Source organism: Euphorbia lathyris, chromosome 2 (assembly GCF_963576675.1).
Source record: "Euphorbia lathyris chromosome 2, ddEupLath1.1, whole genome shotgun sequence".
Classification (NCBI taxonomy): domain Eukaryota; kingdom Viridiplantae; phylum Streptophyta; class Magnoliopsida; order Malpighiales; family Euphorbiaceae; genus Euphorbia; species Euphorbia lathyris.
The window spans coordinates 63,102,398-63,124,875 of NC_088911.1; the positions used below are offsets into that span (position 1 = coordinate 63,102,398).

Here is a 22,478-nt window from a genome sequence, read left to right on the forward strand (position 1 = left end):
TCCTTTGATGTTGAACCACATCTCTCTATGTTTTGGATTCGGTAGAGTAATCTCTCTACTAATGACCTTATAACATAGATGAGTGGATAACACACACACACCGACATATCCGCCAAATAACCAAAAGCAAATTTCCTAAACATCAATATTTGATCCTTTGTTAATTTGCTCTTTACTTTCTTCATCACATCTCAATCAGCCCCACTGTTATTGATGCCTTTGTATTCAAGCTAAAAGGGTACTTGAATTTGATGCCTTTCACACTATCATCAGAAGCTACTTTCTTGTTATTCTTTGAATCTTTTTTAGCATCATCAACCTTTCATAAAATGAAGCTAATTTCAGGGAAACAATTAAAGAAAACCACTTCGTAGATGTATGGGATACTTCACATTGCGAAGTAAATTCTGTGCATTTTGCTTCGCGGTTGAGTGAAACAGTGAAGCATGAGTAAAACAGTGACTCCACAGTTCATTCAATAGCTTCACAGTTTCACTCAACCGCGAAGGGAAAAACAACTTCGCGGTCATGAATTTGTTCCATGTTGAAACAATCTACGATGATTTTGCTTCACAGTTTGCGATAACGATGAAGCAAACCCATAACTGTGAAGTTGTTTTCCTTCGAAATAACACTCTTTATGTTCAAATATAGCCATTTCTTAGTACATTACGCAAAATATACCTAAAAAGTAACATTCATGCAAGACATGACACCAAAAAACCCTAATCCTAGAACAAAATCATAGAAAATAGTTAGATACTTACTTTCTTTCCGATATTTACCATTGAAATCACCAAAAGAGGGAATCGCCAATGAAATCGTACAAATAGACCTTAGAGTTCACAAAAAGAAAGAAAGAAGATTAAGAAGAAATGACTAAGTGTTATATATATATAAGTATTTTGGAAAAGTTCGAATTGAAATAGTCTAAATATGCAGGGCCTGTTTGTTTTACCTACTGTTTAGTGTTACGGTTTGTTGTTAGAAAAAATTGTTTTTCCAAAAAACATACATTCTTTGCTTTTAGGCTACTTTTCAGGATTAAAAGGCAAACAGAAGCTGAATAACTAAATACGTGAAACTTTACATTTTGAAGTGAAATGGTAAATAGGAACATGAAAATGAGCTAACAAACACCTAATTAATAACGGTGTTATGAGTCTAAATATGCAAATGGGTATATGAATTGGTACAGTTTTATAATTTACTAGAAAGATACCCTTGCTTTGCTTCGGGAAAAAATGACTTGATAATTTTTATTAAATTGATTTGTATTTTAACCACGTGATTGGTGTTGGTTAATTTTCTACTTACAATAGATATATAATAACTTAAAATATCTTTAAAAAAAACTAAAAATATGAAGATTTTCTCCACTAAACGTCTACTTAACCAAATCAATATTCGAATTTAAAAATCTGGCAATCCAAAAATTATAAGACTGGAGATAAAAACTGCAATTAACTATAAACAAATGTCTGATTCACTCTAAAAGACACACCAAATGGTTAAGATTGTTTCATATATTATAAGGAGTCATATAACTTTTCAATTTAGTAATGTGGGATGTTTAACACGCCCTTCACGTTCAATCCATTTGGTGTGTGACGCTAATACATTGGGCTAACATTGAACCATGACTCTAATACTATGTAAACAAATGCCTAATTTGCCAAAAAGATACCTTAGAGGCCGAGGATAGCCTCATATGTTTAAGGAGGCATGTAGCTTCACTGGCCCTCTGAATTTCAAAATCTTAAAACTAACCCCCTCAAGTTGCTTGCTTGGAACAAACAACTTATCAAATACCACGTGGCGACACGTGATTGGAACTTCAAAAAATTACAACTAACCCCTTTAGTATCACGCGTTGCCAATCACACACTGCCACCACGTGACATTTAAGAGCTTATTTGTTCCAAATAAATAAGTTGAGGGGTTAATTACAACTTTAAATAACTTAAGGGAGTTAGGGATATATTAGGCCAATTTTAAAACATTGTAATAAAAAATATTTTTTAAAATTATATAAAATTAACTTTCAACAGGTATGTCTGAAAGTGATGATCTCTACTTTTTTTAGTTTTTCGATTTTTGGACTAAAACTTGTCATATCTAAGATAGTTAGGAAAGGTTGGGCCAAAAAGTACGTTTGGTATTGAAAAGATATACGGTGCCATTTTTTTGTTTGGTAGATGAAGCATTTGATTTGAGCTAACTGTAGGGACAAAAGTGTAAAGTAATTTGAAAGGGTAGGATAGGATTTGTGACTAATTTGGAGGGGTAATATTGTAATATATGTTAAAAGGGTAAGATTGAAAAATTTGTGGTACAAATTCTCAATTTCTACTGTTCACATTCTTCAAGTTTATATGTATATATGGTATCACGCGTTGCCAATCACACGCTGCCACCACGTGACATTTAAGAGGTTATTTGTTCCAAATAAATAGGTTGAGGGGTTAATTACAACTTTAACTAACTTAAGGGAGTTAGGGATATATTAGGCCAATTTTAAAACATTGTAATAATTTTTTTTTTTAAATTATATAAAATTAACTTTCAACAGGTATGTCTGAAAGTGATGATCTCTACTTTTTTTAGTTTTTCGATTTTTGGACTAAAACTTGTCATATCTAAGATAGTTAGGAAAGGTTGGGCCAAAAAGTGCGTTTAGTATTGAAAAGATATACGGTGCTGTTTTGTTGTTTGGTAGATGAAATATTTGATTTGAGCTAACTGCAGGGACAAAAGTGTAAAGTAATTTGAACGGGTAGGAAAGGATTTGTGACTAATTTGGAGAGGTAATATTGTAATATATGTTAAAAGGGTAAGATTTGAAAATTTGTGGCACAAATTCTCAATTTCTACTGTTCACATTCTTCAATTTTATATGTATATATAATTTTTAAAATTATATAAAATTAACTTTCAAGAGTATGTCTGAAAGTGATGATCTCTACTTTTTTTAGTTTTTTGATTTTTGGACTAAAACTTGTCATATCTAAGATAGTTAGGAAAGGTTGGGCCAAAAAGTGTGTTTGGTATTGAAAAGATATACAGTGCCGTTTTGTTGTTTGGTAGATGAAGCATTTGATTTGAGCTAACCGTAGGGACAAAAATGTAAAGTAATTTGAAAGGGTAGGAAAGGATTTGTGACTAATTTGGAGGGGTAATATTGTAATATATGGTAAAAGGATAAGATTGGAAAATTTATGGCACAAATTCTCAATTTCTACTATTCACATTCTTCAATTTTATATGTATATATAATCTAAGATAGTTAGGAAAGGTTGGGCCAAAAAATGCGCTTGGTATTGAAAAGATATACGGTGCCGTTTTGTTGTTTGGTAGATGAAGCATTTGATTTGAGCTAACTGCAGGGATAAAAGTGTAAAGTAATTTGAAAGGATAGGAAAGGATTTGTAGCTAATTTGGAGGGATAATATTGTAATATATGTTAAAAGGGTAAGATTGGAAAATTTGTGGCACAAATTCTCAATTTCTACTGTTCACATTCTCCAATTTTATATGTATATTAATATTAATATATGTTAAGAGTTCGGTGTGGGCTACTGTTACTTTGTTGTAAGCAAAGTAAATTTAACGTTGCTTTAATCACCGTTGATTTTGTAATGATGGTTTCAATTAGTTTTAAATGGTAACTGTTTCATCCGATTACAATTCATTTATAATTATTTATTATTATTATTATTAACCTCCTTCCTCAATTAGTTTTTTTTTCTCCTACAAATCTTTCGATTTTTTCATTAGAGTTTGATAGGAGTGGTGATCCTCATCCCACTCACAAATTCTTCAACTGTAAAACAAAAATTTTACTAATTTTAGCAAAAGTTCATAAACTTGCATCAAGTATTAAACTAAAAAAGTGAAAATCATTTCATCAAAATAAAAAAAAAAAAGTGAAAATCATTAATTATGGAAAGAAATCACTTAAAACTTTTAAATTTACCAAAAATAATTCAGTTTACACATCATTTACAAATGAAATCATACTTAACTTTAGTAAATTATTACTCATTACTACTGTACAAAAAAAATCTTTAACTTCAAGTGAAATTGAATTTTACATAAATCCTATATTATTATAAATAATTCACCTAAATCCACCAACTTTATAAAAAAGCAAGGCAAAACTTTTGAACTTATCCTCTATTGTTATACATTATTTATGTAAAACGCAAATATGAACGTTATTATTTTACAAAAAAAATATAAAATCACAACTTTTGTGAAAAATCGAGTTTCACGTAAAATTTTTGAACTTTATGTAAATAATTTATTTTTAAATATAATTTATATAAACTAGGACTTAATTTACATAAAGTATTTTTATACAAAAATCACTAACTTCATGAAAAATCGAATTTCATTTAAAATCTTTGAACTTTCCGTAAATACTCTATTATTAGACATAATTTACGTAAAATGTGACTTAGTTTAGCGTAACGTAACGTAACATACCTTTGAAATTTACGTAAATCATTTAATTTTAGATATAATTTACATAAAGTTGGACTAAATTTCTGTAAAGTCGTATTTTTTAAATGAATTTTATGTAAAACCTTTGAACTTTACGTAAATCTTTTATTTTTAACCATAATTTATGTAAAATTTGATTAAATTTATGTAAACTTGTTATTTTATAAGAAAAATCCACAAACTTTATGAAAAAATAAAGTTATAAGTAAAACTTTTGAATTTCACGTAAATCTTTTATTTTTAGACATAATTTACGTAAAGTTTGACTAAATTTACGTAATGTTGTATCTTTACAAGAAAAAAAATAATAACTTTGAAAAAAAAATGAGTTTTACGTAAAACCTTTGAACTCTATGTAAATCTTTCAATTTTAGACATAATTTACGTAAAGTTAAACTAAATTTATGTAACATTGTTATTTTAGGCGAAAAAATCCACAAACCTTGTGAAAAATCGAGTTTTACGTAAAACGTTTGAACTTTACATAAATCTTTTATTTTTAGACATAATTTATGTAAATTTAGACTAAATTTACGTAACCTCATTATTTTAGGAGAAAAAATCCATAAACCTCGTGAAAAAACGAGTTTGACGTAAAACCATTGAACTTTACGTAAATCTTTTATTTCTAGACATAATTTACGTAAAATTTGACTAAATTTACGTAACCTCGTTATTTTAGGAGAAAAAATCCACAAACCTCGTGAAAAAACGAGTTTGATGTAAAACCTTTGAAATTTACGTAAATCTTTTATTTCTAGACATAATTTATATAAAGTTTGACTAAATTTACGTAATCTTGTTATTTTAGGAGAAAAAATCCATAAACTGTGTGAAAAAATGAGTTTTACATAAAACCTCTGAACTTTACATAAATCTTTTATTTTTAGAAATAATTTACTTAAAGTTGGACTAAACTTGCCTAACCTTGTTTTTTTGGGAGAAAAAAATCTACAAAACGTGTGAAAAATAGAGTTTTACGTAAAACCTTTGAATTTTATGTAAATCTTTTATTTTTAGTTATAATTTATGTATAGTTTGACTAAATTTACGTAACCTTTTTATTTTAGGAGAAAAAAATTCACAAACCTTGTGAAAATAGAGTTTTACGTAAAACCTATGAATTTTATATAAATCTTTTATTTTTAAACATAATTTACGCAAAGTTTGACTAAATTTACGTAACCTTGTTATTTTAGGAGAAAAAAATCCATAAACCTTGTGAAAATTAGAGTTTTATGTAAAATCTTTGAACTTTACGTAAATATTTTGTTTTTAGATATAAGTTACGTATAGTTTGACTAAATTTACGTAAAATTTTTATTTTAGGAGAAAAAAATTCATAAACCTTGTGAAAATAGAGTTTTACGTAAAACATATGAATTTTACGTAAATCTTTTATTTTTAGATATAATTTACGTAAGGTTTGATTAATTTACGTAACCTTGTTATTTTAGGAGAAAAAAATCCACAAACCTTGTAAAAATTAGAGTTTTATGTAAAACCTTTGAACTTTACGTAAATATTTTATTTGTAGATATAATTTACGTATAGTTTGACTAAATTTACGTAACCTTTTTATTTTAGGAGAAAAAAATTCACAAACCTTTTGAAAATAGAGTTTTACGTAAAACCTATGAATTTTACGTAAACCTTTTATTTTTAGACATAATTTACGTAATGTTTGACTAAATTTACGTAACCTTGTTATTTTAGGAGAAAAAATCCATAAACCTTGTGAAAATTAGAGTTTTATGTAAAATCTTTGAACTTTACGTAAATATTTTATTTTTAGATATAATTTACGTATAGTTTGACTAAATTTACGTAACCTTATTATTTTAGGAGAAAAAAATTCACAAACCTTGTGAAAATAGAGTTTTACGTAAATCGTATGAATTTTACGTAAATCTTTTATTTTTAGACATAATTTACGTAATGTTTGACTAAATTTAACCTTGTTATTTTAGGAGAAAAAATCCATAAACCTTGTGAAAATTAGAGTTTTACGTAAAATCTTTGAACTTTACGTAAATATTTTTGTTTTTAGATATAATTTACGTATAGTTTGACTAAATTTACGTAACCTTTTTATTTTAGGAGAAAAAAATTCACAAACCTTATGAAAATAAAGTTTTACGTAAAACGTATGAATTTTACGTAAATCTTTTATTTTTAGACATAATTTACGTAATGTTTGACTAAATTTACGTAACTTTTTTATTTTAGGAGAAAAAATCGATAAACCTTGTGAAAATTAGAGTTTTACGTAAAATCTTTGAACTTTACGTAAATATTTTATTTTTAGATATAATTTACGTATAGTTTGACTAAATTTACGTAACCTTTTTATTTTAGGAGAAAAAAAATTCACAAACCTTGTGAAAATTGAGTTTACGTAAAACCTATGAATTTTACATAAATCTCTTATTTTTATACATAATTTTCGTAATGTTTGACCAAATTTACGTAACCTTTTTAGTTTAGGAGAAAAAAAATCACAAACCTTGTGAAAGCAGAGTTTTACGTAAAACCTATATATTTTACGTAAATCTTTTATTTTTAGATATAATTTACGTATAGTTTTACCAAATTTACGTAACCTTTTTATTTTAGGATAAAAAAATTCATAAACCTTGTGAAAATAGAGTTTTACGTAAAACCTATGAATTTTACGTAAATATTTTATTTTTATATATAATTTACGTATATTTTGACTAAATTTACTTAACCTTTTTATTTTAGGAGAAGAAAATTCACAAACCTTGTGAAAATATAGTTTTACGTAAAACCTATCAATTTTACGTAAATCTTTTATTTTTAGACATAATTTACGTAAGATTTGACTAAATTTACGTAACCCTTTTACTTTAGAAGAAAAAATCCACAAACCTTATGAAAAATAGAGTTTTACGTAAAACCTTTGAACTTTACGTAAATAGTTTATTTTTAGATATAGTTTACGTATGGTTTGACTAAACTTACATAACCTTTTTATTTTATGAGAAAAAAATTCAAAAACCTTGTGAAAATAGAGTTTTACGTAAAACCTACGAATTTTATGTAAATCTCTTATTTTTAGACATAATTTATGTAAGATTTGACTAAATTTACGTAACCCTTTTACTTTAGGAGAAAAATCCACAAACATTGTGAAAGTTATAGTTTTATGTAAAACCTTTGAACTTTACGTAAATATTTTATTTTTAGATATAATTTACGTATAGTTTGACCAAATTTACGTAACCTTTTTATTTTAGGAGAAAAAAATTCACAAAGCTTGTGAAAATAGAGTTTTACGTAAAACCTATGAATTTTACGTAAATCTTTTATTTTTACACATAATTTTCACAATGTTTGACTAAATTTACGTAACCTTATTATTTTAGGAGAAAAAATCCACAAACATTGTGAAAATTAGAGTTTTACGTAAAACCTTTGAACTTTACGTAAAGATTTTATTTTTAGATATAATTTACGTATAGTTTGACCAAATTTACGTAACCTTTTTATTTTAGGAGAAAAAAATTCACAAACCTTGTGAAAATAGAGTTTTACGTAAAACCTATGAATTTTACGTAAATCTTTTATTTTTAGACATAATTTACGTAAGGTTTGACTAAATTTACGTAACCTTGTTATTTTAGGAGAAATAATCCACAAACATTGTGAAAATTAGACTTTTACGTAAAAACTTTGAACTTTACGTAAATATTTTATTTTTAGATATAATTTACATATAGTTTGACTAAATTTACGTAACCTTTTTACTTTAGGAGAAAAAAATTCACAAACCTTGTGAAAGTAGAGTTTTACGTAATTTTTTTATTTTATCAGTTCCTATGTTAAATATCTAGTTCTCGTATTTTAATAATATATTGTTTACTTCTTATTTTTTATTTTGATTAACAGTTTTGTCAGTTAAAATTTTAAATTATTGAACAGATTAATCTCTCTAAAATGGACTAAACTGTTGAATTGAGCTAAAATTAAGGACTGAATAGTGTATTATTAAGATATAATGACTAAATAATGATTAGATTAAAATATAGGGACTCATATATTATTTACCTTGTAATTAATCTTTAAAATTTCCATTCCTACCAAAAAAAATCTTTAAAATTTCCATAATTAAATATTACCTGCTATAGCAGGATGCCTTTTTTATTAATTTTAATTAACCTTATTTTTATTAATTTTAATTAACCTTATTTTTATTAACACATGTCTAATTATTATTGGTTACTAAAACAAAGTATGATTACTTTTTTTCTATATAAAAAAAGGGTAAATAATTATAAAATCCCTAAGTTTTTACTTAACATACTAGTAGATCCATCATATTATTATAAGATCCTTAACTTTTATTTTAATCAACTCTTTAGTCATTCCATTTGTTTTTATAGATGAAAGTCCAAATTGCCCCTAGTTATTTACGTAAAAAAATTATATTTTAGTTTCAAATTTAATCTAAATAGTTTTAATAAAATTTATGAAATATATATACACCGAAATTTATATAATTGTATATACTAATCATTCAAAAGATATTATTATTCTCTTAAATTTTTATTTTTTAATGTAATGTTTTTAAACTAACTTTAAATATTAATATTTTTTTTTAAAAATCATATATTTTTTTCTTCATTTATAAAATTTATTAGAGACAAATAAAAAATACTTTTTTATATAGTGTTTCCTTTATTTTGATAATTTTTGAAATATTTTTCATTCATTTTTTAGTCAATAAAATTTAGACTACTAAATTAAAGTGCTATGATTATATAAAATTTAATAAACAAATTACTCAATATTATAGAGATTATGTAGGAAAAAAAAGAGAAAAACATAAAAAAAAAAAAAATAGCTGTTTTATTATTTAAATATAGAATAAAGTGTAATTTTAATATTTTGAAATTTATTTGGTATAGTTTGATCATTGACTCAAACATAAGGACTAAGGATTTGATGAAAACAAAAACTGAAAGACTATATAATTATTTCTAAAAACGGAGGACTGACTAGTGTATTAAGTAAAAACTCAAAGACCTTACTAAAAAATTAATATATGTTAAAAGGGTAAGATTGGAAAATTTGTGTCACAAATTCTGTTCACATTCTGCAATTTTATATGTATATATAATTGTATCGAGATTAGAACTTGTTATCTATTTATTGCCTTATCCTCTAATGAGAGAGAGAGAGAGAGAGAGAGCTGGTGAGGCCTATTCAAATAGCCACACACAATTAAATTCCAAACCTCAATCTTCCCCCTTTCTCTATCTCTGTTTAACCCAAATCATGGTCTGCACTATCCTTACATCAATCTGTATTTCTCATCCTTCAACGCTCGTATTATTATTTCCTAAGCACAATCACCCTCTTCTCCTCAACAAACCAAATTTCTCATCAAACTTTCCTACTTCAACCTCAATTTGCAATTTTTACCAAAAGGTTTGCTTTTCTTGCTCAGTTTGCTATTGCTCATTTAGATTTTTCTTCTTAACTACGGAATTCTAGTATCAAATTAATTAATAAGTATATATCTCTTTTAGGGAGGTGGATTACGCTGGTCGATACTTAAAAGATGGCCTTGGCAATGGCGAACTGCTTCCTTAACCTCACTCACCTGTGGATTCAGGTTTCTTTCTTTATTTCTTTGTTCACTTTTTTAAGTATAAAGTCCAATTCATATCTTCAATTGAGTTTCTTATTTTTGTAAAAATCTCTCATTTTAGGGTAATTATTCAACACAAATTTGCTTATTTTCATATTGATTGTACAAGAAAGTTAATTTTTTCGTCAGGCAGTTCTGTTTTGACAGGATTCGCAGAGGCAGCGGCCATATCCGTTTCGGGAATCAAAATTAAAGAACTAAGTATGGATCAGAAGGCTGAATTGCTGATTTTGGATCAATGGTATCAATCTGTCTTTTGTCAATAAAATTTCCATGTTAGGCAAATTATAATAGGCAGCTTATTCTAAGCCTAGACCGAAAACTAAGAAATCCATGAATTTGATATGCTTTGTGTAGCATAATTACTGAAGGGTAGACGGAAGAAGCTCTAAACTTCTGACTGGTCTGATATTGTTCATCTATTATTCTTGCAGCATTACAACTGCAGTTGCACTTGGAGTTATCTATAGTTTCACAAACACCTTCCAACCTCTTCCTGAAGATATGTTAGCCTATGGTACCCATCTTTTGAAATGTCATTCACTCATTCATTCTATCTACTTTATTGTTTCATATTTGCTATACTGATTTCATTTAGTTGAAAGAGTAGATGACTCAATGCCTTTGACTTCAATTTTTTGTTCCGAATTTTGATTCTTTCCTAATAGATAATATGTAGTTTTACACTGGTTTTCTTTCAGCTTGTTACTTGTTAACATCTAATGTTTGGTTAGCTTACTATGAAATTTTGTTAATTTAGATTTGAGGGAGCCAATTGATATTCAGAAGGGCTTGATTTTTTGGGCAGCGGCTAGTCTTATGGGTGCTCTACTTGTTGCATTGACAGGGTTTTCCATGTCTACATTTCATGCACAAAGAAAGGTTAGAAATTGGTTTCAAACTTAAATTATCATCTTCTCTTCTTATACGGCACAAAAGATTATAATTTAGTCAATCTTTAAAAAACCATATGATTAACTTTATCTTTAAAAATGGTAGAGTGTAATACCTACTTCATATCTATACATTTAGCAAGCCATTCTTCAAGCCAAGAACAAATGAATGTCATATATTGTTGTTATTGTTAATCATTATTGTTTATTCCTTTATGATTATCTGTTATTATTATTATATTTCAAGCTAGTTAATTTTCTATTATATATTGTAATTGAATAATTATAATGATAAAAATTTAGATGATACACTTATTGCTGTTCTTTATATGTTTAACTGGACAATGTTAAACAGTTTAGTATTTGATACAAAACATTACATTTTATTCTGTTTTCTTAAACATATCTAGATGCAATTTTGGAAATCAAAGTATTGTAAACTTAAAAGTTCTTTAATAGTCGATCAATGGAGGAAAACAACTTAATCAAATCACTTGAACGGTTGAGGAAGATGAAACTTGGTGAATAGCTCTGGTCTCCCAAATAGTCGATTGAAATCAGTTAATATAAGATTTCCATTTTTCATTATAGAGAGCTTCGATCCCCTTACCTTTACAGGTTGATCGTGATTTGCCATCCAGACTGTGTTTTGCGCTGTTAGCAACGAAAAAAAAAAAACCAGACATGCATTCCAGAAAACGTGTAACCTCATTTTTTTTGTAATTTATTATTATTATTATTATTATTATCACCATCATCATTGTTGTCCACAAACAAAGAAGAAAAAGTTATGCCACATGGAAAACTCTGACACCGTGACATAGTGGATTGTTTGAACAACAAAATGAAAAAGCAAAAGGCTATGGTTCTTGTTCTGTTCGATGCCATATTATCAGCCTCAAATTCCCTCACATATCTCCATGTTGCGAATTATATTTGAATTTTTCTCCCTTTTTAGTTTTTTTTTCTTTTGCAGATTTCTCTACATGTATCTTGCCAAAATTCATGGCTCTCATGTGCAGATGTCCTCCATTTGTAGTTCCCATGGTCCTCTAGTTGCTCAATGGAGGCACAGTAATACCTGCTCCTTGATTTTCCTTCATTCGAAGACAAAGTTTGGCTTTGTATCTCCTATAGTTTGCTGCTCAAACAATGACTCTTTTTCCAAACACAGCCAGGCACAGATCTCTCTCTTGTTTTCTTTTTAAGTTCAAAAAGGAACTAAATTTTTCTTATTTGCTTTGTTTTATGGCAGTTGGGTTATGATCCTTCAGAAGATTTGCTTGGAATTGATGCTGACCTGAAGTCAAGTTTGATACTCTTTTAATTAATAATCATTATTTTATTTAGCGGTAGGGGACACTAGGCATTTCTTTGAATATTGAGACATCTAATGCCTCAAATTGACTTTCAGGAATGGTAACTCTATTGCATCTAAGCCAAAGTCTTGGTTTGGTCCAAATGGTCTGTATATTAAAGAGCTTCCTTGCCCAAGTTGCAGAGGGAGAGGTTATACTCCATGTACTGAGTGTGGGATTGAAAGATCTAGGTTGGATTGTTCCCAGTGCATTGGAAAGGTAGATTCAACACTTCCACCCTTATTTGATCATGTTGCATCACTGACTGCATACAATATTCCAGTACTATCTTTGCTGTTCTTTTAAGTGATCGTCTTTATATTGTAAGCTAAATTAGTTTCTTGATCATTGAAACTTATTTGATCGCTCTCAATTATGGTAGGGTATTATAACTTGTCATCAGTGCTTGGGTGATTGTGTCATATGGGAAGAGTCAATTGATGAACAACCATGGGAGAAAGCTCGCTCTGTGTAAATTTTTTATATTTTCTCTTTACTCTCTCATTTTCCCTTTTGGCTGTTGCATCTGTGAATTAAATTACCAAGTGTAAAAGCTTGTGAATTGATGAAGGAATTGTGTGCCATTGTTCTGATTTAAGGTCTTGATTTTGTCTTTTTGTTCTCAGTTCTCCACTCAAAGTGAAGGAAGACGATGAAGTGGATAATTTAGAGATACAGTTGGAAAAGAAAAAATCAAAACGCGTGTATCAAACACCTAGTCCTGAAGTAGGACAGAAGATCAGCCGATCTCTAAAAGTTGGTGACTTCAAACTTTTCTATATTTAAAACCAAATATTTCAAATTTCTTGTTAAAGAATCTAAACTATCATCTGAGTCTTAAGTCATAATAATATTACAAAATAAAGTTAGGTTTTAATTGTGCAAGGTTGAATGTTTTGGTTTTATGGGTTCATCGTCCTATTACCTTTAGTGCTTGTGTCCATCTCTGTCTAATATGGTATTGAATGAAATTAAAAGGTATAAAGCTTACACTTATCATCCCATAAATAACATATCCAAGTATCATATGTAAAATGCTGTAGGGACTGTAGAAGTGTAGAGGTTGGTGGGTTCTACAGAATCTTAGTAGCCATGCAAATGAAAAATTTCTGTCAATAAATTTTTCTAATCAAACTCATATGGGAGTTATTCAACACTCTCCAATAATGATCACCCTTAGGGAGGCGTCTGTAAAAGCATCTATTGTTCATTATTTATTTCATGTCTTGTGATGGTACCTTAGGTGGGTCATGTACGGGCATAGATATTATATGTCCATAAGACAGTTGGGAATTGGCTAGATCATGATTTTAGTTTTCTTGGATACTTTGATGATTGCAGAGTCTCAATGCCAAAACTGGACTGTTTAGTAAAAGAATGAAGATCATCCATAGCAATCCCGTGCTTCATGCTCAACGGGTGGCTGCAATTAAGGTCCGGCACTATTTACTCATTGTTGTTCTGTTGGAGCACTAGATTATGTTCACCTGCTTTATACTTGACAACATTATGGTATCAAATGGCTTATTTCTATTGATCACTACTGCCTCAGTCTTGAACAATAAGCAATCTCCTATATCATGTCACATTGTAGCAATATAATAGCTTCTCAACAGAAACGTGTAATACTTAGGAACAAGAAAGTGCGTTGGATATATAAAATTGAAATCGAGAATCACAGTATCTGAAATGTTGAAGAAAAGAAGTAGCAAGAGGGAGCATTTCACTTGCATAATATAAAAATTATATGATCTGATAACTATTTTGCCATATTACTTTATACTGCACATTGTTAGTCTACATTCAACTTGAAGAATGGAACTTCAAGAATTTACGATGGTACTTAATCACTGGTAGAACTTTTCAAAAGTCAGACACCCTTCCCTGAGTCTATGTCACCGATGGTCCCATTTGTTTACCTCCTTTCTTACTGGAAGATAGTTAAACACAAGGAAAATCTATTCATTGAATAAAATGTATGAAACTTTTGGAATTGTTTCATATTTTTGAAAAAATTGAACCATCAACATGATTGCCAACGAATTGATTATGGCGTACTTCTATGCTTTGTATATTAATGCAGAAAGCCAAAGGAACTGCTGCTGCAAGGAAACATACTTCTGAAACTTTGAAAGCTTTCTTTAGTGATCCAGAAAACCGACACAAAAGGAGTGTTGCTATGAAAGGTTTGGCTTGAAAAATTCTACAATGTTTAGCATTGATACAATTTAGTATTTAAATTTAGTCCATTTTCTTGATCTAACTAATGCACAGTCTAGTTTAGTACTAGGTAATTGTTGAGCATGCTTCTGCTGCCTTGATCTAGAACTATAGCTGTCTCAATTCTGAATATGTCTTCTTTTTTGGTCTTTCAATTTATTTATATTCAATTCTATGAAATACTAAAGTGGTGAAAACTGTAAGATTGATTGATTGCCTTAATTGAATTCAGTGGGGAAAAATTAGTAGGAAAATCTGTAACCATGATTGGTGTAAACATCACTTTAATTTGGTTAGTGCGCTGCTGATGATTTAGGCTTTTAGACATAAACCTGTAAGTGATTGGATGTATTAATTTGATTGATTAATATTCAATTGGCTTACTAGCACTGAATAGTTGAGTAAAAGTTTGTGAGTTTGTTCTTTAAATTAGAATTAGAATAATGTCTATTTATTTCAAACTAAGTTACGTCAATTTCATATATATGCTCTTTTGAGTGAGACAATACCATTGTCTTATTCTGCAAGTATGTGAATGGTTATTTCTTTAATTCTCTTCCCTTCCTATGATGCAGGAGTGAATTTTTTCTGTAATCATTGTGGACGTGAGGGACATAGGAAACACTATTGTCCAGAATTTAAGGATGATTCACTAGACAGGCGGTTTCGGTGTCGATTATGTGGGAAAAAGGGCCATAACAGAAGAACATGCCCAAAGTCAAGGATGAGTAGTCATAAAAGCACAGGTAGAAGGCGTTACCACTGCAAAATTTGTCATACAAGAGGCCATAATCGTAGGACATGCCCCAAACTGTCTGGATCAGAGTTGGTTGGTAGCAATATAAAGAAAAGTTCTCTAATATCTAAGCAGAGAATATACACCTGCCTATCATGTCGAGAAAAAGGGCACAACGTAAGGACATGTCCGAACAGAAAAGCAGATCCTGCAACAGGTAGTGTTGGATATGAAAAGGAAACTGATGATCCTGCTATGGAATAATGCATCTTTGTTCAAACTGTGGAACGTGAATGACATTCTTTTTGTGCTCGCTTGCTCTAACGATTGTTTGTGCATAAAGGTGTGTCCATTTGTGCAGCATGTTGAATTTTCTGTGGACAGGATTCGTCCCCTTTCCCAACCACAGTAGGAGATAAAACAAGAAAGGATGGCATATATTCAGTTTCATCTTTTGGCAATATACTTGGAAATTTGTCTTTGAAAAATCATGAAAGGCAGCAGAATGTTTTGAAAATTTCTCCCAGCTAACAAAACCATTTTATCTGTCTTCTCACTGAATGCGTTGTTTTGTTAGTTGATATTCTGAACTTCTCTTTCATGTGCGTTTGATTTTTTCAACAATCGAAAGAAGTTGAGGTTACAAATTTACAATACAATGTCTTTTCTTCTTTCAATTAATTTAAACGTTTTGAATTCAACTGAGTGGATCATTAGATCAACTAATTGTGGTATAATATGTTTGTGGGTTTCGAGTGGCCTAGTTATGGACAGGCCAATTTGGATACATGTCTGCTTTTTTATTTATCAAGAACTGAGCAGAAAAACAGCAAAATCTGTTATAGATCTTGATGTTCCCAATCAAAATCACTGTATGTCATGAGATGTAATTCTGAATTTGAATGCAGCTTGTAGATGAACATATGTTGGTTAGCTAATAATTGACTTAACTGATGTACAAAGTATGTAATGTCTGGTCTTGTAGTTGTAAAGGTTTTCTTGCATCTTTAGAAAGCCTAATTGAAATGTGATATGGATTACTCACGACCGGGTTAGTTTTAATCGTAAACTAATAAAGGGTTTCTTCTTCAGCTTAACTAAAAGGAGTTAAACCCATTGATAAGGTGAAAATTTACTCTCGAAGGAGTTTTGAATTTGATTGATAAAAAAATGAGTATTCCGTAAATTAAAGGTAAAAGACTTAAATATCCTAATTAGGGTTACAAATCATAAAGTAGCAATAGGGGTAAGATGGGGTGAAGTGGGCAAATGACATAGTGGTAAATAGGTCTAAATGGAAAAACAGTAATAGTTGGGTGACAAAATAGTAAATAAAAATGAGCATGAATTATGGTAACTTTGGTCTCATTTCAGACGAAGTCACCTCACAAGGCGTGTGGAGTGGTGACACGTGTGGCTCCGACTGCCCAATGTTCGTCGGTGCATCCATTAAGGCTCCTTTCCAATAGGTCACGCGACGTGTGCGCCATACGCCGTGTGAATTAACACTCGAGTTTTAGGAGCTCATCCATTAGCCCACATGCCGCATGGTTATTTTCCCCCAATTCTTCAAGTAGCTCTTCGCTCACACACCGCGTGGCTAATGGCACACGCCGTGTGGGACTCTTTTCCCTTTTGGCTTGATTTCACATTTGAGGTGCCCGCAACATTCTCCCCTTCTTCAAAGGAGTTGGCCTCGACTCGGTTTTGGTAAATTTCAGAGGTCCATCCGACATCCATGGACTTAGATCACACACATTAAATGAAGTCGACATCTTACTGAGCCAATTGGGGAGAGCTATGTGATAAGCGTTTGCATTTACCTTATTGGTTACCTTGTAGGGACCATACTTTCGTGGTTTGAGCTTGCTACTCGAAGCGCTAGCGAGCCTCTCCTTACTTAGGTGCACCATTACTTCATCCTCGACTTCGAATTGGAGGTCCCTCCAATGCCCATCAACCTTAGCCTTTAGCTTATTATTCCACTCTTCGATGCTTTGTTTTACCTCTTGGTGCATTTGGTGGTAGTCATTGGTAAGGTTGTGGGCTGCTAGTATAAAAATCTCACCAAACCAATATAAAATGTATTTTGCATATTCGAATAGTTGTTCAAGGTAATCTTTCACATAATTTTCATCTCAATCCCTGTGGAATACGACACTTGGTCTTACCAACACTACATCCGACCTAGTACACTTGCTAGAATTCCATATCAAACACACCAGGCGTATCAGACAGCATTCAAGACACCAATTGGAATGTCCTCATATCGGTTGGTGTACGGAAAAGCTTGTCACTTGCCAGTGGAGCTAGAGCACAACGCACTTTGGGCCATAAAAGGGTGCAACATGAATTCAGACGAAGCTGGGGAAGTGCGAAAATTGCAAATACAAGAACTTGAGGAAATCAGAAATGCAGATTACGAGAGCTCGAAAATTTACAAACAAATAATAAAGCAGTTCCATGACAGCATGATAGAACACAAGCAGTTCATAGAAGGACAAAAAGTCTTACTATATCACTCTTGAATAAAGTTATTCCCAGGAAAATTAAGGTCGATATGGATAGGTCCTTTCATGGTGTTGAAAGTATTCCCCTACGGGGGAGTAGAAATTCAAAGCTTGGAAACAGGGAAGATTCATACAGTCAATGAACATCGCCTTAAACTGTTCTACGAGAATCATCCGACTTCAAACCTTGAGGAATTGAAACTACACACCCCAGCTTGTTAAAATAAAAAATTTCCAAAGTCTGGCCACAGACGTTAACTAGAGGCGCTATTGGAAGGCATCTCAATGCTTAGTTTTATTTTCCAACTCATTTCATTTGTTAATTTGTTTTATTTTTATTTATTTTTACCTAACTTCATCTTCTTCAGTAAACCAATTTGCAGGAATGGAGATTGTGTTCTATTTCATGTCATGGGACCTTACAAACCATTTTAATGGTTATGGGCCAAGAAAAGAAAAAATATGAAAAAGGGGCCCAATGGTGTAATAAGTTATATAGGGGTTAAATTTGCACCTTTTTAACTTTTAACCCCCTACAACAACTTATTCGGTCAAAACATTTCTCTACCATACACAACTCATTTGGCCAACACAATCCTTTTCACCTTCCAAGCTTTCACGAATCCTAACCACCCCACCAACACCATGGCCGACAGTTCCAAACAGAAACAACCCTCACGGAAGTCAAAGGCGACGGAGGACGAACAACCACCTAATGCAGCCGCTACTCCAACTCCTCCACCCTCTGCTATCGCATCCCGTTTCATGAGGAAGGTCCGTGAAAGCTCCGGTCCTTCATGGTGACCAGTGGAGATAGAACAGCCATCCATTCCACAACCTGACCACTCCTCTGAAACCACTTCCACGGACACTTCTGAAAGCGAGGACTCAGACCAAGTTCCCTCTGACATATCCTCCGATGAATCTGAGACACAGCGTCAACCATGGAGGCAAAAACATGCACGCATGGAAAAGGTAAAAGCATGTATGTTTCACTTATTCGACCATTCCAGACAAATCTCACCTTTACTACACCGGAACACAAAACCAGGTATGAGTTTATTCTTACTAAACCAATTATTGAGTCACGAACTGTGGATGACACAACTGTGGTAGAATTGCGATTGTATGATGCATTTTATGAGTTAGTGGATCGAATTGGGTGGGGAAAATTCTTTGAACTCAATTACCCTATTTTTTATGAATTGGTTCATGAATTCTATAGTACATTTGAGTTCGATCATCAGGGCAGAAACTTCCATTTGCACACACCAACAATCACATTTCGATTATTGGATGTCAGTCACACACTGTTTGTGGTTGAGTTTAGTGTTGCTTTAGATTTGGTTAGTCTTGATGAAATCAATAATCATACCTACACTAACATGCCATGTGATTATCCTACTGATTTCAATGATGTAGATGTTGCAACTTGAGGAACTAAAAACTAAAAATTATATTGAAGAACCTATACTTTAAAGATGGAAGCACATTATCACACAAATAGTTTCTTTTTTATTCAACGTAACATTCCAAGAATACACTTACATATATATATATAAAGCCACATGAATTAAAAAAACACATACTTATCAATTTGAACACCACATATAAGTCCATACCTACCATTATCTTTATATTTTTTTTCAACCAAATTAAATGCATTTTGACTATGCATTTTGAAGGAAGATTTCTTCCTTATCTTCACGATCATGCTCAACATTTTCTTTTTTTTTTAAATCAAAATTAAGTTTAATATTTTAACATGCCCCCTTAAACTTAATTTTTCTTGACTCCTAGTTGAGCTCTCAAATGGCTGAACGTATCGTACTTCAACGGCTTCGTGAAAATATCTGCAATTTGATCTTGAGTCTTCACGTACTTCAATTTCACCTCTTTTTGCTCAATACACTCCCGAATAAAATGATACATCGTATCAATGTGCTTACTTCGATCATGAAACACTGGATTTTTCGCTAATGCCAGTGCAGATTTATTATCGATAAAAATCTCTGTCGGATCATTTTGAGTCATCTGAATTTTTTTTAGCAATTTTCGGAGCCAAATCGCATGACACGCACATGAGGTTGCAGCAACATATTCAGCTTCGCAGGTTGACAACGTCACAATTGCCTGCTTCTTCGAACTCCATGTAAATGCAGTATCACCCAGAAAAAATACAAAACCAGTTGTACTTTTTCGGTCATCCTTGTCACCGGCCCAATCACTATCACAGTATCCAACTAATTTGAAATCGTCAGTTTTTGAATAAAGTAATCCCAAATTAGTTGTACCTTTCACGTAACGGAGAATTCTTTTTGCTGCATTCCAATGTGACACCGTTGGGGCTTCCATGTATCGACTTACTAAGCCGACTGCATAGAGAATATCCGCTCTCATACATGTCAAGTATCTGAGACTTCCGACCAAGCTTCGGAATAATGTCGGGCTGACTCTGTCTCCACCTTCATCTTTTGTCAACTTGATTCCACATTCGACTGGCGTGCTGACGGAATTACAATTTTCCATCTTGAACTTCTTTAAGATCTCCTTTGCAAAACCACTTTGAGAAATAAAAATTCCGTCGTCATTCTGCTTCACTTCAATGCGAAGATAATATGACATTAGACCAATGTCAGTCATCTCGAACTCACGAGCCATTGTATTCTTGAACTCTTCAAACATCTTAGGATTGTTCCCTGTAAAAATGAGATCATCCACATACAAACAAACAAGTAACATATCTCCATTTTTCACCTTTGCATACAGGGCATATTCATGTGGGCACTTGACAAAACCATTTTCTTGAAAATATTTGCCAATGCGACTATTCCAGGCTCGTGGTGCTTGCTTGAGACCGTAAAGTGCCTTTTTTAATTTTAGCATTTTATTTTCTTGATCTTTCACAACATATCCAGGTGGTTGCTGGATATAAATTTCCTCTTCCAGATATCCGTTTAGAAATGCGGATTTCACGTCCATTTGATGGATTCTCCACCCGTATTGAGCAGCTACAGAAATTTCCAGTCTGATAGTCTCCATTCTGGCAGCAGGAGCAAAAACTTCATTGTAGTCAATTCCGGGTCGTTGACTGAACCCTTTCGCCACCAATCTTGCTTTATGTCGGACAATTTCACCGTTTGCATCTTTCTTTGCTTTGAACACCCATTTAACTCCAATGGGTTTTTGACCGGCCGGAAGTGATGTCAGCTCCTATGTTTTATTTTTCTCGATCGAATGAATATCCTCTTCCATGGCTTGTCTCCATTTTTCATCCTTCATTGCTTCTTCTGGATCTGTTGGTTCATCATTAACAAAATGATAATAAAGAGTTAATTCATCATCGAGATTTCTTGTTACATCATAGAGATCTTTAATAGGTATGAATTTTTTTGGCTTTCCGGGTGGATGTTCATCTAAACTGTCTCCATCACTCGAGGACGAACTCGAACTGGATGAGCTTGCTGATGTCGAACTGGTTGCTGGTGTTGTGGCTGCGACTGTGGCTGGTTCTTCCTGATTATTGTCTTCATCCATGAAAGGATAAAAACTGTAGTTGTTTTCTTTTTCACCGGTCCAGTCCCAAACTGCTTCTTCATCAATGGTGACATCTCTACTGATTACAATTTTCCGAGTCTGCATCGAACATTTTGTACCCTTTGGAATGTTCTGAATAGCCCACAAACAAATATTTCTTGCTTTTATCATCTAGCTTCTTGCGTTCTTCATCCGGTACATGGACATGAGCAACACTGCCAAAAACACGCAAATGAGAAATACTGGGTTTTATTCCGCTCCATGCTTCTTGTGGAGTTTGATCCCAAACACTGACAGTTGGCGATATGTTCAACAGGTAGACAGCACAGTCTACTGCTTCGGCCCATAACTCCTTCGGTAAATTTTTGCTTTTTAACATGCTCCTCACCATATTGAGCACTGTTCTGTTCTTTCTTTCTACTACGCCATTTTACTGAGGTGATCTGGGGACTGAAAGGAAATGACGGATTCCATGCTTTTCACAAAATTGCTTAAAAGAGATGGACATGTATTCACCGCCTCTGTCTGATCTGAGTGCCTTAATAAAATGACCACTTTCTTTCTCCACTTGGACCTTGAATTTTTTAAATGTCTCAAATACTTCTGTTTTTTCCTTCAAAAAATACACCCAAGTTTTTCTACTATAATCATCAATGAAAAGTAGAAAATATTTATTTTTTCCCAGGGACTGTGGAGTGATCAGTCCACACACATCTATGTGAACTAGCTCAAGTGGCGCCTTTGCTCTTGACATGGACTCCTTTGGAAAACTGGTTCTGAATTGTTTTCCAACAAGACATCCTTGACACAGTTGATGAGGCTGGTCAATATGAGGCAATCCGTTTACCATCTGCTTCTGTCCCAACTGCTTCAGTCCTCCAAAATTGAGATGTCTGTACCGTAAATGCCAAAGCCAGGGGGGACTTTGCACACAAGCTTTCAAACATTTGGCCACGTCCGTCTGAATGTTAATTGTGAACATTCTGTTTCTCGCCATGGGTACTCGTGCAATCAACTCCTTTTTCTCATTCAACAGGAGTA

General features: G+C 31.9%; 1 protein-coding gene across 3 annotated transcripts; it reads left to right on the forward strand.

The window, feature by feature from the left end:
- The first annotated feature begins 9,692 nt into the window (after window positions 1-9,692).
- Window positions 9,693-16,091, forward strand: LOC136218455 (uncharacterized). 3 transcript variants are annotated; one of them, XM_066005330.1, is made up of 13 exons: window positions 9,693-9,960; window positions 10,062-10,147; window positions 10,313-10,424; window positions 10,618-10,700; window positions 10,944-11,065; window positions 12,099-12,254; window positions 12,332-12,381; window positions 12,491-12,653; window positions 12,817-12,905; window positions 13,061-13,190; window positions 13,776-13,868; window positions 14,518-14,620; window positions 15,230-16,091. In XM_066005330.1, the coding sequence occupies exons 3-13, from the start codon at window positions 10,387-10,389 to the stop codon at window positions 15,652-15,654; spliced, it is 1,452 nt and encodes a 483-aa protein (XP_065861402.1). In that variant the 5' UTR covers window positions 9,693-9,960; window positions 10,062-10,147; window positions 10,313-10,386; the 3' UTR covers window positions 15,655-16,091. The 3 variants fall into 3 exon arrangements, with proteins under 3 accessions (XP_065861402.1, XP_065861400.1, XP_065861401.1); XM_066005328.1 differs by having other exon boundaries at window positions 10,317-10,424; XM_066005329.1 differs by having other exon boundaries at window positions 10,317-10,424; window positions 11,031-11,065.
- The last annotated feature ends 6,387 nt before the right edge of the window (window positions 16,092-22,478 follow it).